This window comes from Egretta garzetta, unplaced genomic scaffold (genome assembly GCF_000687185.1).
Source record: "Egretta garzetta isolate BGI_Z169 unplaced genomic scaffold, ASM68718v1 scaffold202, whole genome shotgun sequence".
Lineage (NCBI taxonomy): Eukaryota > Metazoa > Chordata > Aves > Pelecaniformes > Ardeidae > Egretta > Egretta garzetta.
Genome location: NW_009258891.1, coordinates 172,001 through 194,607, shown reverse-complemented (window position 1 = coordinate 194,607; position 22,607 = coordinate 172,001). Strand labels below are relative to the sequence as shown.

Below are 22,607 nucleotides of genomic sequence, written 5' to 3'. Positions count from 1 at the left end.
GAGTGGGGCCAGGGGGATCTCTGGGGACAGCACGGAGCTGGTGCAGTGGGGCTGAGAGGTGCTCAAACCCTTTTCCCATCCTCTTCCAGCCATCCGGCCGTGGTGACCGCCTCCCTGAGGTCTTCTGCATCATCAGCTGCCTGGGCTGCTTCGGGCTCTTCTCCAAGGTAGGGATGTGGTGGCTCCGTCTGGCATGGTGGTGGCCCAGGCAGCCTCTCCGTTGCCTGCCGGGGTTTCACAGCTCACTTTTTTCTCCCCCAGATCTTGGATGAGGTGGAGAAGAGGCGCCAGATCTCCATGGCAGTGATTTACCCCTTCATGCAGGGCCTTCGGGAATCGCCCTTCCCAGCTCCAGGGAAAACTGTCACCATTAAAAGCTTCATCCCCGAGTCAGGCACAGAGGTTGGTGGAGGTCTCGGGAGCTTAGCAGCAGTTCCTGGACTGCTCCAACATGGGGAGCCTGGGCTATTTCCAGGAGCATCCTCCACACCTGCAGCACCCCTGGGTGCTCGCTGGAGCAGTGGGTGGTGGGTTGGGCTGCTGGGGGCCTCGTGCCCTGGGAATATGGGTGCTACTTCCCTCCTGGTCCAGGAGGAGAGCAGCAAGCAGTGAGGATGAGGATGGAGCCCCTCCACAGGTGAGCGTCACACAAAGATGCCCCATCTTTGCATGCTTGCAAAGCAGCATCTTTGCAGCTCCATCAGCCTCGAGCTGGAGCTGCCAGCCCAAAACCTTCCCGGACGCCGTTTCTTAACATGTCAGGGCTTGCACAGCCTTTACGTCAGAGCGGTGCATCCCGCCGGGGGCCGTGGAGCGGGGCTGGCTGCGCCCTGCTCGTGAGCCGGCGTCGGCACCTCCGGGTGCAGGGCTGCTGGGGCGCGCAGTGGTGCCGGGGCCGTTGGGGGGGTTGGAGGCTGCAGCTTCCCCTCCGCACCGCAGCGCCCAGCTCTCAGCCTCAACACCCGCCCTCGTTTCGCATCACGAGCAGGCAGCCGGCATGGCCCAGGCGTGCGGCAAGCCTGGCCCTTACCTGTGGGGAGGAGATCTGATACGGGCACGGTGCCCACAGGGCTCATGGCGCCCACGCACGGCTCAGGCTCGCACAGGCAGAGCCTTTCCTTTTGCTTTTTCTTTCCCTTGTGGCAAAGCTGGGGTGGGAAAAGGGGAAGGATCTGCCTGGCATCGGGCAAAACAACCCCAGTGCTGAGCATCCCAGGGACGTGTCCTACCAGGGTGGGTCTGAGAGCAAGATCCCTCCTCTCTTAATGCAATTTAGCAGCTGGCTATCAAATTGCAGGAGATTTCTTCATCCAGGAAGGCTTGTGCAAGGGCTTTGCAGGTTGCTCAATGCTCTGGCTGCGGGCCAGGCTGCAGGGAGCGCGGCTGGGGGTGACAGGAGGGAGGATTTGCAACGAGAAAGTTCTTCGAAAGAGCTGAGCTCTGGGGCTCTGAGCAGGGGCTGGAGCAAGTCGAGAAAACAGGGAAAGGGGTGAAAAATAAATCCTGGGTATTGCGTGAGCTGGGAGCTGGGGATCATGCGGGATTTGTGCCGGAAAGGGGCTGTGGAATCCAGCCAAGCCCTACGCTGCTGGCTGGGAAGACGCTGCTTTGCTGGAAAGGCGGCTGGGCACACGGAGGAAGGGGATTGCTCCCCCTGCCCCTTAAAGCTGGGGAGAGGGGCAAGGACGGTGTCATAAGCTGCACAGTCCTGTTAACCCTTCTGTGGTCACCATCAGCAGGGCAGAGGTATCGACCAGGTCTGGGAGACCCTTGTCTGGGGCCAAGCCAGCAGAATAGACAGACCACCTGCAAATAACCCTTAGGAAATTCACTTTTGGGCCATCCTAGCTAGGATGAGACGAGCTGGCCCTCACAGGGAGTCTTGAGGAAGTCTTTGTGGGTTTTATAGCAAAATTAATGCCCTCATCCCTCCTCCCTTCCCTGGAAGCTGCTGCTCGCAGCACGTCCCTGCCCGTCTCCTACCAGGCACTCGTGAGCACTGCAGAAAAGAGGCATTTGGGTTAAAAATCCAGTGCCCCAGTAAACAAAGCCCACGTTGCCGCTGGCTTCTGCATCCTCAGCATTGCACAGCCCAAACCTCCAGGCAGGACAAGATGAGGTCTGTCCCTTGCAGCGGGACACCATGCAGATGCTGCGAGCTCTGGGTCATTAATTGCTCCTGCTCTGGGTCATTAATTGCTCCCAAGTCACCTTCTCTGGGTAGCACAGGGTTGCGCCTCCTAAGCTGGGGTTCGGTGGCTCTCTCTTGGCAGCTCATCGAGCTCACGCGGCCCGTGGATGCCCACCTGGAGCACGTGGAGTTTCAGGCTCTGCTCCAGCGCCTCAGCCCCCACCTCATCCTGCACATTTTCGCCTCCGCCGTGTTGGAGCGACGGCTCATTTTCCTGGCGGAGGAGCTGAGGTGAGTCCTGATCTGTTTATTTAAAAAATAAAACAAAACAGAAAGAAAAGAGGCCCTTGAAGGAGCGCAGGACACAGCTGAGCTCGGGGTGGGCTGAGCTGAGAGCTGAGCTCCCTCTGAGCACTGGAAGCCTCACGCAATGCCACCATGCTGGCTCCTTGTCCCGCAGCGTCCTGTCGCAGTGCATCCACGCGGTGGCTGCTCTCCTCTACCCTTTCACCTGGGCTCACACCTACATCCCTGTGGTCCCCGAGTGCCTGCTGGACACCGTCTGCTGCCCCACACCCTTCATGGTCGGCATCCAGATGCGGCACCTGGAGCGGGTCCTGGACCAGCCGATGGAGGAGGTATTTCACCTGGGCAGGGGAAAGCATCTGGACTGAGCCATCGGTTCGTCCGTGACCCTGGGTTTGGGTTGGCTCTAGGGCTGCAGGCTCTGGTTGTGCCCTTTTCCCATCCAAGGAGGCTGGAGGCTGGGGCTTTTTGCATGGCCTCTCATGATGGCACCTGGGGCAACACCTCCATGTCCCCCTGGGTGCTTCCGGCCACCCCAGGACCCACACCCCTGATCGAGCTGCTGTTGGCCAGGCTAGCTGTTGGCATCACCCCAACCTTGCAGAAGCGGAGAAAGGCTGCATGAGGACAAGGGGGCAAACACAGTCCCTGGGGGGATGCCCTGGTCCCCCTGCCCAGGTTCCTCCTGGGCATAGAGGGACCAATCCTTCTCCTCCTGCCCTCGTGGGCTGTGGACACAGAGATCTGACCATAAAATGGGTGGGAGGAAGCCTGGCTGCCTTGGTAGGGCTAAACCTGGTCGCTCTTTACTCTCTTTCAGGCTCTGATGGTTGACCTCTGCGAAGGGAAGATCCTCCGGGCGGTAGGTGCCCCCACGCAGGGCGGGGGGTGGGCGCACCTGGCCTGGGTAGCCCTGGGAAGGGCCCCTTTCCATCCTTGGTCCCAGCTCTATGGCAGCTTTCACATATTGGGGGCAGAGACATCTCGGTGTCACCCACGCAGGGTGGACGGAGACTTCTCTTGTTGTGAGCCAGAGCAGCAGGGTCTGTGTGTTGGGCATCCCGCTCCCAGCATCACTGCAGCACCCTGCAATGATAATTAATTAATGAGCTCTGCAGAATGTCCCACTGATGGGCTGCACGAACCGCTGCCCACAGCCATCTGAGCTGGGTTCCCACCCATGCTGGGTGCTTCACAGCCCCGTTGCCTTCCAGGTCGGCGATGAGGAGGAGATCTTGCCCATCAAGCTGCAGAATGAGATGCTGATGTCTCTGAACAGGCACAACAACAACAACAACGTACACAGTAAGGGCCTCTCGTTATGTACGGTAAAGCGGATGCAAGCTGCCTTCTGCAGATGGCCGGAGTCCTCAGCAAAATGTTTTTCCTAAAGAGACCCGGCCTGGGATATTTCTGCCCCAATTTGCAATAAAATGCAGCTGCAGAAGAGAAATCCCTTGGCCTTTTCCCTGTCCTGTGAAATGTGAGAGCAGGAACAATTAATTCTGATGAAAAAAATCAGGTTTTGTCAATATTTGGCCCACAAAGATGCTACCACCCTGGAAAGCAAACACAACCACTGCTCCCTCAGTAAAATTAATCTGATCTTTGTTTACTGTCAGAAGGAGATTTTAAGCAGATAATTTCTCGGGATGCAAACAGAGACTGCGAACCAGCCAGCTTAAAATAGATCTGTCCTTCCTACGCTCAGGGGTCCCAGCCCCACCTCTCATGCTCCGTGTCCTCTTCCAGCATCCGAGCAGGTGAATGCACTCGTCTCTGAAGCCTTCGTGCAGTTCTTCGTCCGAATGGTTGGCCACTACGCCTCACACATCAAGTGGAGTAAAAACGGCTCCGGCACCTTCCAGGAGCGAGCCTTCTGCAAGGCCATCGCCTCCAAGACCAACCGCAAGTTTGTGAAGAAGTTTGTGAAGACAAACATGTTTTCCCTATTTATTGAGGAAGCGGAAAAGAGCAGGATCCCACAGGAAGGTAAATGGCCCCATCTCTCCTTCCCTCGCTGGCCGGGTGAGCTCTGCAAAGTCCTGGGCTATTTGGGTAAGGAAACGAGATGCCCCATGCCTAGAGGGAGATGGAGCTCAAGGCTGAGGATGCTCAGGGCAGCGAGTAGCACCCGTTTGCTCTCAACAGCTGCATTCCTCCCTCCCTGTCACAGAACCCTAGAATCCTAGAATCATGGAATCCTAGAATCCCCAGTTGGAAGGGACCTCAAGGATCATCTGGCCCAACCTTTCTGGGCAAGAGCCCAGTCTAGACAGGATGGCCCAGCACCCTGTACAGCTGAGGCTTAAAAGTGTCCAATGTGCTGGAGTCAACCCCTCCCCTGGGGAGATTATTCCAATGGGTGACTGTTCTCATGGGGAAAAATTTCCCTCTCATATCCAGTCAGAATCTCCCCAAGAGCAACTTGTGTCCATTCCCCCTTGTCCTCTCCATGGGACTCCTTGGGAAAAGGGAGTCTACATCTTCCCTGGAGCTCCCGCTTAGGTACTGGGATGTGATGATGAGATCCCCTCTGAGCCTCCTCTGCTCAAGTCAAACAATCAAAAAAATCCCTGGGCTCATTCTAGACCTTGTCTGGGGACGGGGCGGGCGTACTGAAAGCTCAGTGTTTAGGCAAACATACCAGTATAGCAGCGCAAATATTTGGCTTGGACACAGGCAGCAGCTGGGAGCCGGCTCCTGGCTGTGCTGCCTGCGAGCCCTGACTCATCTTTGCCACCGGCTCCGGCATGGGCCCAGAGCAACTGGGTTGGTCCTTCCCCCTTCCTGGGGATTTACAGGGCGCTGGGCAGAGCTGAGCCTCCTCCCAGCCCAGGACGAGGGCAAGCAGGGGCGATGGAGGTTGAGGAAGCCACCTGAAACATCTACCGGTGGCCAGAGACATCCTGGCCCGGGACTTGCCACCCCCAAGGTCTTGCTGCACTTGGAGGGTGTGCAGGAGGGCGCAGTCCTCAGCGACTGCCACATCGGAGCAAAGCAAACGTTCCCTCGGACGGCGGCGCCGTGTGGCAGCGAGCGGCAGATGGTGCCCGTGGTGGGCCCCTCCCCAGCCCGGCCACAGCCTGCCCGCGGCACTCGGGGCCCGGCCCTACCTCGGTTCCTGCTTTCTCTGCCCTTTTAGGACAGACTTTATGGGGCAGGCATGGACCTGGGTCTGCCTGGGGTTGGGAGAGAGGGGTGGCACAATCCCACCTTTCTCGTTATATTCCCAGTCTGCGTCGCCTTTTTGGCTGTTCACATTCCCAGCGTCTCCCGCTTTCTCTCTTCCTTGCTGGAGAGGAAACACAAAAACTGAACAGGAGTGAGTGCGGGGGTTAAAGTACTTACATTAACCCAGCATAATGAAGCCCATGTTGGGTAGGTGACAGGGATGGGTGGGATTGCAACACCCCCCATTTCACCTGGGTGCAGCTGAACCAGCACGGTTCGGCTCCCGGGGTGCACGCGGACTGCGCAGCCCCGCATCCTCCCCAGCCCGAACGCTTCCGTTTCGCTAACGACCTTTTCCTCGTCCACAGCGTATTTCCAGCAGAAGATAACAGAGTACCACGAACAGAAGAAGCACCGAAGGGACTCCTGAAGTCCAGCCTGGGAACACCGGAGCAGGGCTGGGACTGAGCAGGTCCCCGCCAGCAGCACCACGCTGCGCAGACTCGACACGTGCCCTGGCCGAGGGCAGAGCGCGCCGGACTCCGCTGGACCTGTCCGCCGGTTCCCACCCGTCTGCGACTCATGAGATGCGTGGGCAGCACTGAACACCAGTTTCCACCCTTTCTTTTTTCCTCAGGGCAGCGTTGCGCTGGCAAACTCTTTTGCACAGAGCTAGCAAGCAGGCTGGGATTTCTTTTCTGACCTTGCTAGCAACCGGGACAAACCACGACTCGCAGCGCCCGGCCCCGCGCAGAGTCTGTGGCCCCATCAGGACCTCACGCGGCGAGGGAGGGACGTCAGGGAGCTGGCTGCAGGACAACAGAGGTCGGAGAGGAATTGTTGGGGGGGGGAGGGAAAAAGAGAAGTAGGAAATAGCGCTATTTCTAATTAAAACAAACCTAGGTTTTGCAAATAAGCACCATCCTGTTGAATGAGTTTCCAAGGTTATTGACAACTGTTTCACTTTTTATTTTCTATCAGGACGCGCTCATTGTTAAATCTGGGCAGGAACAGTCGTGGGGGATTTTAGCCGTCTCCTCTGTAGCAGCCGTCGGCTTTGCCGGTACCCCGTCGAGCCCCGTTTAGCTCGTCAAAGAAACAAAAATATTCTTTTCCAACAGGTTATTTATTTGTGCTGTAAGCAAACTGTGAAGGCCACAGGGCTGTGCTCCGTAGCAGAGGGAAACGGCCGATCAAGAGCTTTGGGCAGGGAGCGAGTACTTGTTACACACAGTAGTAAAACATGTCGACATCCTCCTTGTTTCTGGTTTCGATGCCAACTTCTTTTAAAACCTTGCAGTTCGTTGAGGCACCGTCCCTGAAATGTGATGCCTGCAGCAGATTTAAAGCTAAATGATGGCTCTCGCCCTTTCCTAACGCACTCATCCAGGGAATAAAGATTGCAGCGGGGAAAGCCGGCGCTGGCTGCAGATGTGCCTGGGTCCTTCCCAGACAAACCAGGGCCAGATACTTCTCCCGGCAAGGGCTGGGGCCGAAGGCAGAGCTTCAGCCTCCTCTCTGCGACGCTATGGCTGAGCTGCTGTGTCGCTCGGGATGCATTCACCCTGCCCACACATGCAGATGTTACCCAAAATACAGTTTAATACAACTTTTGCAGCGGTATCGAATGCCACGGCGAGAGATTTTTACATAAACACTAAAAAATAAGCAGGCTGAAGCCAGGCAGCTTTCGCTTTTGGAGCTGTGGAGCATCTAACGAAAAGGAGCCAGAGGCCGAGGGCATTTATTTTAGAAGTAACCATTTGTGTGCGACAAACGCAGCTGGGCAGAGGGAACAAACCCAACAGCAATGAAACTCTGGCCCTGCTGAAAGAAAATTGTTGGGTTTTGTTTAGCCCCCATGGAGGGAGGAACAAGAATTATTTGTTAGGGAAAAAGGGGATTTTTGGCACTGGGGGTATCTTCCCTGGCTCCGCCAGAGCCACCCCTCATGGGCAGAGAGGACGTTACACGTTTAATAGAGGAAAGTAAAGGTTAGGGGTCTTTTTCTGTGGTTTTTCATTTTAAAAAAGTTCACCTGCCAGCAGAAAATTGTGTGCGTGTGTAAAAACCAAGGGCACCTACCAAGAATTGTCCCTTTGGAAAAGGCCATTTGCCTCCCCCTTCTCCTCCTTGCTCATTACCATCATGAGAAGACGCCAACCGTGCTGGTTGTGAAGCGTAACGCCGTCCCACTGAGAAAAATGGGAAGTGGCCCTTGCTTTGGCAGTAGCCCTTTAGAAAAGAAGAATTAGAAATCACACAAGGGGCTGGATTGCATAGTTGCTTAATTCCTGCCAGAGAAAAATGTAATAGAAGGTTATTCCTCAGCAGATACACGAAACCTGATCCTTAAATGTAAAAGAAAAAAATGTTGTTCAAATGTAGGCAGTGCTACAGCTGTCAGGAAGGGTTAATTACAGGGGGTGAGGAGGGTTGGTGCTACCTTGCATGTTAATGCATATGTTAATCTCAGAATCCCAGACTGGCAGGGGTTGGAAGGGCCCTCGGGAGCTCACCCAGTGCCACCCCCCTGCCCAAGCAGGCTCACCCAGAGCAGGGGGCACAGGACAGCGTCCAGGCGGGGGTTGAAGATCTCCAGAGAAGGAGACTCCACAGCCCCCCTGGGCAGCCTGGGCCAGGGCTCGGGCACCCTCCAAGGCAACAAGTTCTTCCTCACGTTCAACTGGAACCTCTTCTGCTGCAGTTTGTGCCCATGGCCCCTTGTCCTGGTGCTGGGAAGAGTCTGGCTCCATCCTCTTGACACCCACCCTTGAGATATTTGTATGTGTTGATGAGATCCCCTCTCAGCCTTCTCCAGGCTAAAATGCTTTCAGGTTTAATGCGTATGACTGCATATGTAAAGTCACTTAAAACACTTTTCCTTTTAGTATTGTTAGGGAAAAAGGGACCTAGATCCGTTCCCAATGACCAGCCTTCGGGAAGCACATCAGCTCCTAGCTGAGCATCTCAGCTGGCTACAGGAGGACAAAAGGAACAGGTACAGAGTACCAGGAGCATCCAGGCACTTTTCTGGATTTCACTTCTCTCCCCACCACCCAGCAGCAGCTACAGGTGGTGGCTGAAGATGCTGGAAAGAAAGAAAAAAAACCCAGGGGCATCATCTGCCGTGGAACCCCCAAATCTTCACACACACACACACCCCAAATCTTCTCCCTTTCAGTGTGCTGTTACCCTTCCTGACAGCTCTGTCCTTGATTCCCAAGCCTGCGTGGCCGATGTCATTCCTGATCAGCAAGTTTTAAGGCTTTCTTGAGTTGGGTTGGCCTGAACATTGAAAAGCAGCTTGATATTATCACGCTTGCTTACTCGCCTGATGGGTGCAATCAGGCAAGAGCTTCAGTGCCCTCCCTTTAACACCCAGAGGGTGGACAGACTGCATATTGCAAGAAGGACGCACATCCCTCTACGATCAATTGAGCTGGGTAACGAAGGACGACACCATGATGAAAGGGCAGACGCTGAGTAAAATACCTTATTTATGTCTTTGAACTCAGTCTGCCCCTCTTAAACCACCCCCTCGCAGGTGGGGGCACTGTGTTTGCTGCTGGAGACACTGGGGTAAACTCAGCTTGCGAGGGAGCACGGACGCATCCAGCTGGGCTCAGATCCCATTGCAGCGTATCAGCAAAACTTGCAGCACATTTTTAAATCCTCCTTCCTGCTCAAGATTTGTCTTAACACTCGATCTAAGACTACAACAGTAAATAAAACAGTGCCAAGAGATGTTTCCCCGAACTGGGAAGTGCTCATTTATTCTGCTAAATTGCTAACATAGTTCCCAGCATGGTATTAGCCAATTCACACTTGTACAAAACAACTCCCAGGCATGGTTTGGGAGTCAGCGCAGGAGTTGCTCCCCATTTGCGGTTCAATTCCTGCTCTGCAGCTGCCCCGCTTGGGAGATAAGTTTCATGTTCTGGCATGTGTCACCCTCTGCCAGCTGGCCTCAGCTCCAGCAAATAGTCCTGGGCATATTTAACCTACCAGAGGCAACGCAGTCGTCATTGCTCAGCGCTTCCAGATCGCTCCAGAACAGACACAGCTCCTACCTCGGATCACTTCCCACCTGGCTATAACCTCTGCAAACGGCTGCAGCTTCCACCTCCTGCTCTCTGGAAATGATTCAACAACTTCGCCACTCCATTCCAAAGTCAAAGAATGGGCATAGCAACGCTGGATGTACCTGGTGCATGCAGGGTAGGTAGGAAAGAAAGAGAAAAATACGAATATGGAACAGAACTGGTGCTCGGATGGAACAGAAACAGGCCCTGACCTGTCTCTGGCCTACGTTAAACTCCTTGCCAAAGCAAGGAAACCTCTTTACCAGTTCTTAGAAGAGGCAACGCTCCAACACCAAGTGGAAATTTTCAGCTTGCCTTTATGGTTTCAGGAGAAAACATCAAGAGAGGACAGGCTGTATTTGCTTTGAAGGGAGCACACCCAGACACAGGTGTTCCAGGAAGCCCCACAGGCTGCTGTCGCAAGAGCTCTTCCTTCTAAAGCGCCTTCTGAATGCAAGAGAAAGTGAAAAAGCACGTCATGAGATCAGGCTGAGCCCACAAAAATCCCGTTCCCCTTCTTGACTCCTTGGGCAGCCTCAGGTCTTCGGGCGCACCCAAGATAAGCTGTGATCACAAGACAGCGCGGTAACGTAGAGGTGCCAGGGGTAAAGTTTGTTTATTCCACTATTACAGACATTTATACAACACCTACAGCCACAGCAACACTTTATATGGCTTGGGTCACCAGCAGTAACTATTCCCTGATAAGACCGAAGCTTTATCAGGACAGAAATGGGAGTTTTTTCCTGGCTGGCTGAAGGTGGAGGGCAGTGAAAAGCTGAGGCAGAGGTGCCCTGTCCCATTTGCTGAACATCACCAGGCTTCAGCTTAAGGCAGGTTTTGTAAATGGAAGTTTGGTCCTAGACAACCCTTTCAAGACTTCAGTTCCTCACTGGTCTCAAATATCAGTGACAAATTATTTGGAGCAGCTCAATCTTAAAGCCCTGAAGACCAAGAGCATGATTGCCCTTGTTTACGTCTCTAGAAAACCACTTACACTGCGGGGAGGGACTTTCCAAGTGACTGAGGTTTGCACCCACTTCACGCTGACGAAAGGAAACGCGGGGTTCATGAAAGGGGAGACAGGCCCTCGGCACCTTAAAATCCTTCCCGTCTTTTGCCCTGCAGGCTTTGCCTTGCTCACCACCCAAAGGGCAGCACCAGAGGCCAGACTACCAAGATCAAACCTTGGCCCAGTTTGTTACAGTTAAAACTCAATAAACCAGTTCTCTAAATTCCAGTTGTACCTAAAACTGTGACAGCTGCCACCTCACACACTGAAGTATCAAGACACGGGGACCGTGACGTCCCCAGGACACTTCAGAGCTGTGCCGCAGGTACGCGGTCAGGATGCAGGAACCAAACTCTCCCTCAGCCTGGCAGGGACCCTTTGGGAACCCCCAGTACAACCAGGGGCCAGGCCCCCCAAAGAGCCCTTGGCTGCGCTTGCCATAAAATAGCTGCTGACAAGCATGCAAACACCTGGACATTGAAAGGTGAAGCAGGGAAGGCTACAGAGATTTCTCCTCATCCTAAAGATGTTCCTCCTCTCCCCAGCACCCCAAGCCCGAGCCTTCATCTCACACTCACTTGCTGAAGGGGTATGGCACTGCAGGAAGGAACCAAAACTCTTTGAAGCAGAGAAGACCCAAGGCAGAGCACATCCACGTGCTAAGCGCTCGGCTGGAGAAGGCAGCACCTCGGTTCCGCTTCCTGCAACACCTCGAGCAGGGGCCAGCCCTGCTTCCTCACAAACATTTCAACAACTGAACTAGAGCCATGCTCCTCTCTGGCCCACGCAGTCCCGTGCCTCTGCAAGGCACGGCAGCCTGACACCGGCTGCTGTCCCAGCAAGGTGGAAGAAGGGGTTTAAAAGCTCTCCAGTCACTGAAGGAACCAAATTTTCTCCCCACTTCCTGAGCACGTTTTCTAATCGCCAGGGTACCACAGGAAACACATGTCACCACTTCCCGCAGCCGAGTGGGGTTTTGATTTATTGTTGTTGGGGTTTTTTCTAAGGTTGTTGTTGGTTTTTGTATTTGTTTTTTAGAGTGCACTGTGCACAATTCCTTCAAAGGGACACATGCAGTTGCCTTCAGGTCCTGCTGTGGCTCCGAGTTCCCAGTAAACACAAGGCATCTTCTTACCATCTTGAGCGAGATGCTTCATAGTGAGAGCGCTAGGGTTTCCACCACCAGGTTCCTCGCCTTCCCCACAACCTGTGTCCCAAGCAGCTCCCCAATAGCCACAGCAGATCCCCCTCCAGAGACACTCCCTTTGCTCTGTACAGCAAGCCTCGGGTGGCTGAAGAGTGTCTGAAGCTCCCCTCAATGCCAGGGCATGTGGCACACATTGCAGCACTTCACTACCATGCAATAAAACCCTCCCTTACATCTAACTTAGCCTCCCTGATGCAGTTCACCACATTTAAAATAGTATTAAAACAACAGCAACCACGAGCCACCTCAAACTCACTGCAGAAAGCTCTTCGAGATCCTGGAATGACAAAGCTGTACCCATAAAAGCATTAGAAAAATCGCTTTCCAAATAGCAGGCAGGATCATACTTCGTAAGTCTATGTAGGACAGAGCAACACACACATCTGAAGACAACTGTTGCTCTCAGAATTCTTATTTATTAAGAGCAGAAAGGAAATTTTGCTTAAGTTTTATACATAAAAAAGTAAACAGTAAAATTTTCTTTTTATAGTCTTTCCACTGAAGAAAATTGAGAAATAAGTTGTCTTTTTAGATAATGTTTATTTAAAAAAATAAAATTAATTGACAAAGATACCACACTATTTTGCATGCCGGTCATCCCTTCTGCTTGCAGAACCCTGTTTAACGCATTATTCTTCAGCAAAAACCACTCTATCAGCAATGCATAAGCAAGAGAACCCCATCAGTCTGGCCTCAAACCCTGACAGCCGCTTCAGCTACACAAGCTAGTGCGATATCTCCGTTTTTACCAGCTCAGGTCTTTAGTAAATAAATTTCAAGTGGACACTAAACAAGTATTTCACTAAGAGATGATGAAATATTAAAATTAAAAGCAAGTCGTATTGCAGCTGTAATTATACTACATTAGAAACTTCAGTTGTTGGGGATCCATTCACCATATAGAGATTATTTTGTAATCAAGGTAATTACAAAGACAGAGCATTACTCCCTGCATGCTTTCCTGGGCTTTGAACCAACAGAGTTGACTACATGTAGAGTTGACTAGGGTGTACTTGGAATCCACTCTCTCAGGCAGGAGACTAGTTAAGGAGTGTTACTGATAACAGAGAATAGAAGTTATACAACATTGATTATTATAAATTATTTTGTTCTTATCTGCTTTTTGCCTCAGTCTCCTATATATATATTCACATCCGCTCATGTAGAAAACCAACTCTTTCTTGTGTCTCCTTACGGTGACTCCCCATTTACTAATGGTGATTTGAATGCGTGGAGGAGGACTTGATTCTGAAGACGTGGATGTGCAGATGGGCAGCAATCTGATTGCACACACTGACACAGTATCGAAGCAAATCAAAGAGAGAAAAGATCTGCCAAGGGAAAAAAATTATACACATTTAGATGTGTGTTTTCATGGAGTATAACACCACCCGCATGCTTCAGAATAAAAGCACTGGGGTCTTTTCACAAACTAAAGCTCCAACTCTGTAGGAATAATCAGTCACTGAAGCATGAGTTTCTAGGCTTGCTGGGCTTCCTTCCAGCTTTGTATGAATACAGACTTAATTCTAGAGTGAGAGAGGGGAAAATACAGTTATAGCAGCTAAACAGACCCTGTGAAATCCCCCATTCGCTCTGAATGGCGATAACCATACATACAATATCCATTTTATTAAAAGGTTAACACTGCATTTTGGTAGATAACACCTGAGTGCTTGATAAGCACATAGGAGTTTAACTTAAGGTATTTTTTCCTAATGGGTGCTGCTGGTAGTGGCAGACATTCATGCTTTCAAGAGCTTAAGGCACAGCCATACTCCATTTGCACAGTGCATAACGTATTCCCTTGCTACCAAGGCATCAACACAAGTCTTCAACATCTTTTATTCTAAGCTTTGAATATTTGCTACATTGCTTTAAAACTGTTCGAACTATGCACCAAGCAAATTATGTTTACCACCGTTCGCATGAGCTCTATTTAAAAAAATCAACTCAGTGAAGTAGGTTCCCGGTCCCATCACTCTGAGTCAGACAGTTTGGCTCAACCGACGCAAACAGCATTTGTGAAAGAGCACGCAAACACTTGCAATGATTACAGACAAGCAAAGAGAGCCCCTACTTACCAGGGCAATCCAGAGTACAATATACTCATCAATAAAGCTGTTAAAATACTGATCCAGAAACAATAGTGCTGGGCCTATGAATGCTGTGTCGTGCAGGTGCATTTCACTTTTGGTCATGTGTGCAACCTACATTAAAAAAAAGAGGAAGTTTAAGAAATAAACATACGCCAGCCAAGGTACAGTGATTTCAGAATACACAAAGCCAAAAAAGTTATAGTTTGAGCCACATTACTGTAAGACATATCAAGGACTTAAGTGAAGTAGCAGCACAAATACTGTTGCAACGATGGAAGTCTACAGCTATACGAGATGCAGGGTTTGCAGAGAAGTATCTTTTATTAGAACAAAGAATGTAGCTACAGGAAGAAAACCTAATACATTTTCCAGCCCACAAACTTTTCCTCCTGCTAGAAACAAAACAGTAAAAGCAAAGCAGACTGGTACATTTTAAGGTTTACTTGAGCCTGGAAACCAAAACTCACAGCTGCTAGATTTTCAAAGATCAGAAGCACTTGGTGTTCCTCTCACTCCACCTATTTGTTCCCACCCCATACGGATCACCCCCTCTCTCCGGTTACCTTTTGATGATCACCTCTTTCCGTGGCCTTCCCACCCTCCCCCACACGTACAGAGGCTGTCCTACACCACATCCTCACTTTTACCAGCACAACCATCAGCGTGACTGTGTAGTAAACTGGTCTTGGTAAGAAATAAACTTTTCTTCCCATTGCGAGTTACATCCAACGCTGATCCAGTTCATGTGGCAACAACATCAGAACTGAGATGGTGTGGGGCAGCAGTTGTTTAATCCCTCATTCACTCCCTACTCAAATGGGGGCTCCTCTCCCGATAGCGTTGCCATCTGTTCCCCAGTACAAACCTGTTCATAATTTTAACCACTATTTCTCTCCGATTGTTTAAGTTAAGCCCTGACCAACTCTTCCAAACCTCAGCAGCTCTGTCACCTTCTCTCCTCCTCCCAAACTTTCCTCCCCTCTGCATCTGAGGGGGGGTTTCAGCCACCTCTGTTCCTGCCCACCTCATCACCCACATGGACAAATACACTGCAAAAATGTCAATGAACAGCTCCGCAAAAATGTCAACAAACAGCTGGGAAAGTAGGAAAAACAGAACTCCGGCAACTCTGAGCTGTGCTGGTATTGACTGTGTAACCACGGCGTTAAGCTTAGGGTTTACTGCTCCCCTTTCAAACAGAAAGGCTCCGCTGCACCTCCAAGCTACTGAAAAGAAGTAAAGCACGAGTATCACTTCAGTACACAAACAGATGCGAGTTAGTCAATGGAATAACCAGAGAACTTGAAAATCTACAAGAAGTTTTACTGCAATAACAGGAAACTCAAAGGTTCTGGTACACTTACCACTAGTTTGTTTGTTATCTTAGCAGATACAAAACCAAAAGTAAGGATATATAAGCAGGGATGCTTTTCAAAGAGCTGCACAGCAGATTTCTTGTAGATCATTGCAGCTAATGCAATCACTGACCCGATATGAAGAAAAGGTGAAAGGACGCTCGTTCCCTACAGGGAGATTAAAAGTTAAAGCATTTAGGTAAACAAAACATAACAGAAGAACATAAAAACATACAACATGAAACATAAGAGGTTCCAGTTGAACATGAGGAAGAAATGCTGGACTTTGGGGGTGCCCGAGCCCTGGCCCAGGCTGCCCAGGGGGGCTGTGGAGTCTCCTTCTCTGGAGATATTCAACCCCCACCTGGACGCTGTCCTGTGCCCCCTGCTCTGGGGTGAGCCTGCTTGAGCAGGGGGGTGGCACTGGGTGAGCTCCCGAGGGCCCTGCCAACCCTTGCCATTCTGTGTGATTCTGTGTGTGAAAACATGCATGTTGCAAAGAAACCTCAGTAAGCCACACTCACGTGGTACACAATGGATGGTTTCTAACTAAAAATCACATTAAAAACATGTCTTTCTGAGCACTCGTACTAACAGGAACAAAGTGTGGTGAAGCTTGAGTGAGGACCTACTGAGAATGTGGTTGAACCCTTCTTGTGCTGGGGGAGAAAAGGTTTTAGGCAGCAAGAAGTGCAAAGTTCTGACGCTCACACACAGGCAGTGGCTGACACCACTAGCAAGCAACAGGAGCCAATACTTCTATCACTTTTTTCTGTGTCAGCTAGAAAGCAATGAAAACAGCCTCCTAGGTGGCAACTAATTATTAGGCCAGTACAGAACTGCTTTCTGGAAAACTCCCAGGGCTCCAGAATCAATCTTCTTCACTGAAACAGAAGGTACTTGTGCAGATACCTCCACCTGTACTTTTTCACTGGTAAAATGAATACAGATCTTTTAGAAGGATCAAACCCACAACCAATCTTCTTCACAAACTCCCTTCTGAATGGATTTTTGCATTGGACTTTTCCATGAACTCTTTGGGGTAGGGGGAGGATATGGATGTATTTGTATAACCTGTTTTATAGGATTAATTCAAAAGCAAGTATCAAAAGTACCGTGAGCACTTTTAACCACTCAGATTTTAAAACTCTTGACTCCTAAAGCTACTATTCATACACAGACAATACTGACTTGTTTTTCCCAAGCCAGCACGGAACTGAAAGGAAAATATTTCACATGTAGGAGGGATCTTAAACAAAAACTAAAGGCATGGCTGAAAAGCCACAGAGCACTGAAGAGCGGAACAATGTACTTACTGCTATAGTGGATCCATTTTTGCCAACTCCACCTGTGAATATTACACCAAAGTAGTTTGTACAGGAGAATATGGTTCCTGCGACAGTACAGAGCGCCGGGAATATTTTCATCTGAATATTCAGTATTGGAATCTTAATGGAAGAGACACAAGAAGTTATAATCTGCACAAGCAAACTAAAATTGGGCTTAATACTTGGTGCACTCAAACACTCCACTTTCCAATACCACATTTGCTTTTCTTTCTCTGCTATGCAGAGATTTAAATTTCTGTAAGGCAAAAAGAAGCATGTATTTTTCCAATAATCCCCCCATCAAGCTTCCCATAAAGCCAGACTCATCTTCAGTTACCTGAAAAGAGCCATAAAAAGCAGAGAAGCGGACCCTAACCAAGAACTTGCTAGCTAAATCAGCCAGCTAGCACATTGAAGAGAAATGCACCAGTCATCTTCTCTGAAGCTGGTTGGGAAACTCACAGCTGCAGCCTAAGATCAAACCGGGCCAAGCAAGAGCCACTGGAGAGGATTAAATGAAGCCCCTTAAGAAACTGGATGCTACCTTACAGGCAAGATGAGGGAAGCAGAGACCAGACATCTCAGAGTCAGTGAGCCTGGGAGAGCAAACGATGAGGCTGCTGAAGAAGTGAAAATTGAGCACAGGCAGTAACTTTCTTCATCGTTTAACAGTCGTGTTTCAAGCAGAACAGGAAGAAAGGAGCTCAAAATAAACCATAGCAAATGTGTTATGGAAGCAAGTGTTTAGAGAGAGCTACCCAAAGCTTCCCAGCTTCATCCACAGAACTACAAAAAACACCCCATTTTATTCACAGGCTCTTAATTGAGGACCTGCAGTCATAGCACTCAACACACTTGGCTCCCCAAGAGCAAGGAGTCCAACTACATTCAGAAGCCCAAATGAGATCAAGTTGTTTCTATTTTTCTTCAGTAACACTCTCAGTGTAGCTTTCAGCAGGTGAAGATCATTAGTTTTCTATCGCATTCAAGAATTTAATCTATCTTTTCAGGGCACAATTAAGAGGCAGAGCCAGCTTTAACTCTTCATGCCTTGCTCTTGAGCACCCAGACCACCTCTCCAAATCACTGCCCTGCAGGCTTCTGGCCAGCTGACAGTTTCATGACACTCGAACATATTTCTCCCTTGCTCAGGCTGCGCTGTTAAGTCAAAAAAACATTTTCTGAAAGATAGTAAAGAAAGAATAATGACAAGTAAACAAAAAACATACATTGCCATAGGTTGGTGTGCTAACTGTAATCATTAATGCTAGGAGGCACAGGACTTCTAAGGTCTCTCCTCAGTCTTAAAGGGAGGTACCTGTGCTGCCCTCTGCTTCAGAAATGGTACTTTGGTATTTAAAGAATGGAGTGAATTTGCTCTTCTCCAGGAAGAGGAAAACAAGGGCAAGCTTCATACAGGAGCCAAAAGACATTAAGCTTGACGTTTCCCAAAGAAAAGGGGAAGAACAAGCACCCCCTGAACTCCAAACTACTACCAACACATCTGAGAATGATGCTCAGGAAAGGCAGAAGGATGAGACCACACTGTTACACCATCCAGTTTGGCTAGTGATGCTTTAACAACACTCTCCCTTTTGCTTCCACCAATAGCTGCATCAGTGATGGGTATTAGACTGCACTTATCTGGCAGAAATAGTGGGAAACAAAGCTACCTACAGAAATTTGGCAGAGGAAATTCAAAGGAGAAGTGTAAAAAGGCAGCGCCTGCTAAATTGCTTTGCATCCAAAATAGAAGCAGCAAGGCCAAAAGTTGGAAGCAGCAAAGACAAGCAAATGGCACAGAGAAAAAAAAAAAAAAAGAGTAAAGGAAGAGAGGGAATCATGCTCAGAAATCTTCCTACAAAATGGCATTGCAGCCCCCGACTTTTTAAAGAAGAGGACACTGCAAGGCAAGGCCACCAGACTTCCTTGCCTGGTATTCTGGAGATCACCACGGTCTGTGCAATTATTCTGACCTTGCTGGTAACTGCATGGGTTTCACCAGAAGTCAGATGCACACAGAACCTCACAAGACTGTGTCAGTACCACAGAGAAATATCACAAGCCAAATCTTTTACAGGTAAATTATGTTCTCTGTTAAACTCTTTGAAGCAGATTACAAGAGAAAGGCTACGCTGCACAGAAAGCTTCTGAGTACAGATATATCCTGGTCAAGGGAGCATTCCAAATTTTGTCCGGGGGAAAAAAAACATGCTTGTTAATAAAAACAAGCAGCAGCAGGCAAAGAATGGATTAACGAGTGCTTGCCAGAGCCTGGATTAAAGCAAGTCCAGAACCATTTGCTAGAAAATTGTCAGGCCTCCAGACTAGATGCCATCAGCATTTTGTGCAGCATGAATCAGGATTTAAAAAATATATATATAATTAGAAAACAGTCAGGAAAAGAGCACAGCTAAGGGCTCAGAGAAGCAGCAGTGAAGGGTGGGTAAGAGACTATGCATCCGAAAGTGGCCCCAGAGGCACTGCCTCCAGAGACCCCTCTTGGCTAGCTCCTAGTCACAAATACCACAGCCAGCTGGGCAACTCATAGTATTCCAAGAGACCTCGCAAAGGCCAGATCCCAGCTGGATGTATGCACGCTTCAGCCACATCTGCAAGAGGAATAACAACTCAGAGCGGGCCAAAACCAAGCTTGCTTTATATTCATGAAGTGTTTATGCTTTTAAAGATTACGTCGTGGAATAAAAGCCTCCAGCAATTGCAGCACTTTTCTCCCTTCAAACAGAACCCCCCACTCTATATAATCAATGCATCAAGCAAGTTGCACCTCAGCTTGCTCACTTTACTCACATTTTCCAAACGAGGATCTCTGCTGCAGTCATACTCACCATCCACCAGCAATTACCGAGCTCCGGGAGCCTCACGGAACAGCATTTTAACACGCTTTAAAGAGAATCTACACTGACAGAGAGAAGGGAGCCAGCACAGGTACGCACTGTTTCATGGAGAAGAAAGCTAATGCAAGCAACAATTGACAAAATACACAATTCTGCATTTAGCCTATTCAGATTGTTTTGCTTTTCACATGTTAGCATAAGAAAGTGGAATGTTTGAGTATACAACCACATTTTACTCCGTTACTTTTTCCCTCAGATAGAAGCAAACCAAAAAATACCAAGCCACCAATTTTGCTGTCGCATAAGATATTAAAGGATTGGGGAGGGGTTGTGGGATATATTTTGCTCTGCAAGTAGTAAATAGCATTTATCTCTAAACAAACACAACATCTCACAAATTAAAATCAAAAAGGAAAACTCCTGATTGTCAGGGGAAACCCGATTACCTCTGTTAACCCAACACCAGACTTTAAAACAGTTTAATCTTTTCGTAGCTGACTTAGCCAAACGCTGCTGCAACCCAGAGCTAATAATTTCAAGATTTTGCCAAAAAAGGTTATTTGAGTTATTAAATAACGCAAGAGAACAGTCTCCAAGCTCAGATAAACACCACTTCACACCAATTTGTGCCAGAGATTGCTGTAGCACCATTCCCCTCCCCCCCCTTTTTTTTTTAAAAAAAAAAAAGGGAGAAAGAAAACTGAGAACATGAATTGGGAGATGCCTACTGGTAAGGCAGAACAGCAGCTGGATGGGGATGCTGGCCACACTAATCTCGCTGGGAAAGTTTGGCACCAAGAAGCTGACTTGCAGCTTCATTTTTTTCCAACTAGTTTTATCCCCACTCGTTCTCTTTAGATGGTATTTACTTTACAGTTTACATCATTAATTGGGGGGGGGTTGGGGTTTTTAAGCCTGAAAGCACACGTAGCAAGATGGGGTAGCCGAGGTTAGCTCCTTTTTCTAGATCTTCTCTACAGAGTTAGAGGGCTCATTTCTAGTTATCTGAAGCGGATTAGAAATTGATCAGTTTGGGGTGACACGTTTCAGTAATTTTTTGACCATCTCTTGGTTTTATTGCAAATCAAGATTTTTTTTATCCACCTTAAGAATTGTGTTTATCAAGTCCACAAACAAGACCAATACTCAGGAAGGAAAACCTTCCGGGAAACCAACGCTTTAGATGTTATTTCCAGAAATTTGTTATATTTGTATGTGCACATACATGCTTGTCTCTGGGCAATGCTATTTTTGACAGCCCACCGTGGCTTCAGTAACACAAACTCAACTTAAGAACAGCCCATAAACCGCCAGCTGACATGGGCTGGCAAGCCTATATAAGATATGCAGGATCTATATGCAGCCAGTCCATGACAGTCAGCTTGCTTAATTAGGATGCTCACTGCTAAAAAAAACCACCAAACACACACCAGGAGAGAAAAAAACCAAGCCACGTGATAATTTTTTCCCCCCATACAGATAAGAGTTGTCAGCCACATTCAGGCCAACTTAAAAACTGATGGTTACCAACTCCTCTCCAAAAGTCTCCCCCATATCCTGAATCCAATTTAGTACTCCTCCATGGCTGATCTAGCTCGTTGCACGGAATTCATTCAAGTTTTGGCCAGCTCTCTCAAAGAAAGCTGGATTTCACTGAAGGTACATTTAAGTTTGTGCAACATTTGATAGCTTTCTACCTGCAAACACAAGATACAAAGTAATAGCTTGTTTTAATAACTCTGGTAAAGCCAGAGTGCACAGTTATTGCCATGTGACCTACACTCAAAAATATGTATTTCCCTTTACGAGAAAAAGTGAGACCTTCCCCTCCCTAATTAAACTCTGCTACTATTTGCAGGTAGTTTTTCCAGGTGTCTACTAGATTATTAAAAAGGATAAAATAAGAACATGAACAAAGTTACCAGAGATTGCCAAAAAGGTGGTCCTCCAATCACTGCCAGTAAATGCATGATTATTATGAAGATTTGCACTTCAGTCACATCAATTCTGATTAGGTACAAAAAGCCAAAAAAAAAAGCAAAATTATTCAAAGCAATTTCAAGTCAGTTATTTGCAAGCTCAGCAGCTCTCCTCTATCATGCACAGTACAAAACCTCCAAAATACTGAGGAAAACAAGAGAGGCAAAATTTATAAATAATTTAGAAAGCAAAAAATGTATTTTAGTTTTATGGTTAAAATTAAGAGCCATGCTGTGCTATCCTTTTTGTTTTATTTCACAGTGCAATAAAAATCCATTGTCAAAAGCTGTTGGAACTCTTCTTTTAACAGACCACTGCCAGTTGCAGAAACCAATATTGAGTTTTAACCTTGCCCACCAACAAAAAAAGAATTTATTTCAGATGATAAAATTCAGGAAAGATATTTTTAAACCTTATTATACTCCCTGCCTTATTTTTTAATAGAACTATTCTCTCTGAATAGTATCAAGCTTTTTAAGAGAAACACAAATCCCTGGAGAGTTTATGCAAATGTAAACGGTACAGTCAGCTGCATTGCTAAAGATTACGCAATTCAGTCTCTAACATGCAGCAAGAAGAGAAACCACTTCTGGTTCCAGCACAGCTAGTACGCTTTGCAGAAGGGCAAGAAGGAGAGGCTTACAGAAAAGACTGAGTTTAAGACTTTGTTTTAAAGCGTGTGCAAAAGTCTTGGAGCTAGCAAGAGGGAAAAACCAAGGCCAGACAAATCAATTCCAGAAACAGAAGAAAAAAATGCAAGTGAAAAATAAAGAGGCTGGACTTGCTGGTTATAATGTGAAGCCAAATAAAACTCTCTGATACTGGAGTACTGTATCAAAAATAATCCTCCAAGAAAGCGTGAAATATTCACGGCATATACTCCTTATCTCCAATAATGCAATTCCACCTAAAAATACTCAGAATCACCTCTTGTAAATACATGCCTTGCTGTTACAGAAACACAGTTGTTATCAACGACATAGGCATCAGGAAGTAATGGTTCAGGGTTGGGGTTTTTTTTGCCTGTCTGCCTTAAATGAGCTACAAAAACATATAATAAGTTTAGTATCAG

General features: G+C 48.3%; 2 protein-coding genes across 5 annotated transcripts in view; one reads left to right on the top strand and one right to left on the bottom strand.

The window, feature by feature from the left end:
• Window positions 1-6,430, top strand: part of DENND2D (DENN domain containing 2D) — a 10,360-nt gene extending 3,930 nt beyond the window's left edge. For both annotated transcript variants that reach the window (XM_035889751.1, XM_035889750.1), the window contains 8 exons: window positions 90-167; window positions 262-402; window positions 2,274-2,422; window positions 2,592-2,769; window positions 3,258-3,299; window positions 3,652-3,742; window positions 4,190-4,429; window positions 5,980-6,430. In XM_035889751.1, the coding sequence (XP_035745644.1) occupies window positions 90-167; window positions 262-402; window positions 2,274-2,422; window positions 2,592-2,769; window positions 3,258-3,299; window positions 3,652-3,742; window positions 4,190-4,429; window positions 5,980-6,041 (981 nt within the window). In that variant the 3' untranslated portion in view covers window positions 6,042-6,430. The remainder of the gene's footprint in view (window positions 1-89; window positions 168-261; window positions 403-2,273; window positions 2,423-2,591; window positions 2,770-3,257; window positions 3,300-3,651; window positions 3,743-4,189; window positions 4,430-5,979) is intronic.
• Window positions 6,431-13,089: 6,659 nt separating this feature from the next.
• Window positions 13,090-22,607, bottom strand: part of CEPT1 (choline/ethanolamine phosphotransferase 1) — a 30,022-nt gene continuing 20,504 nt past the window's right edge. Inside the window, exons 4-9 of one of the 3 annotated variants that reach the window (XM_035889752.1) lie at window positions 21,478-21,562; window positions 19,262-19,309; window positions 16,686-16,817; window positions 15,379-15,537; window positions 14,000-14,125; window positions 13,090-13,246 (exon numbers count right to left, since the gene is read on the bottom strand). In XM_035889752.1, coding sequence (XP_035745645.1) covers window positions 13,127-13,246; window positions 14,000-14,125; window positions 15,379-15,537; window positions 16,686-16,817; window positions 19,262-19,309; window positions 21,478-21,562 — 670 coding nt within the window. In that variant the 3' untranslated portion in view covers window positions 13,090-13,126. The remainder of the gene's footprint in view (window positions 13,247-13,999; window positions 14,126-15,378; window positions 15,538-16,685; window positions 16,818-19,261; window positions 19,310-21,477; window positions 21,563-22,607) is intronic. The other 2 variants (XM_009634063.2, XM_035889753.1) reach the window with 2 other exon arrangements.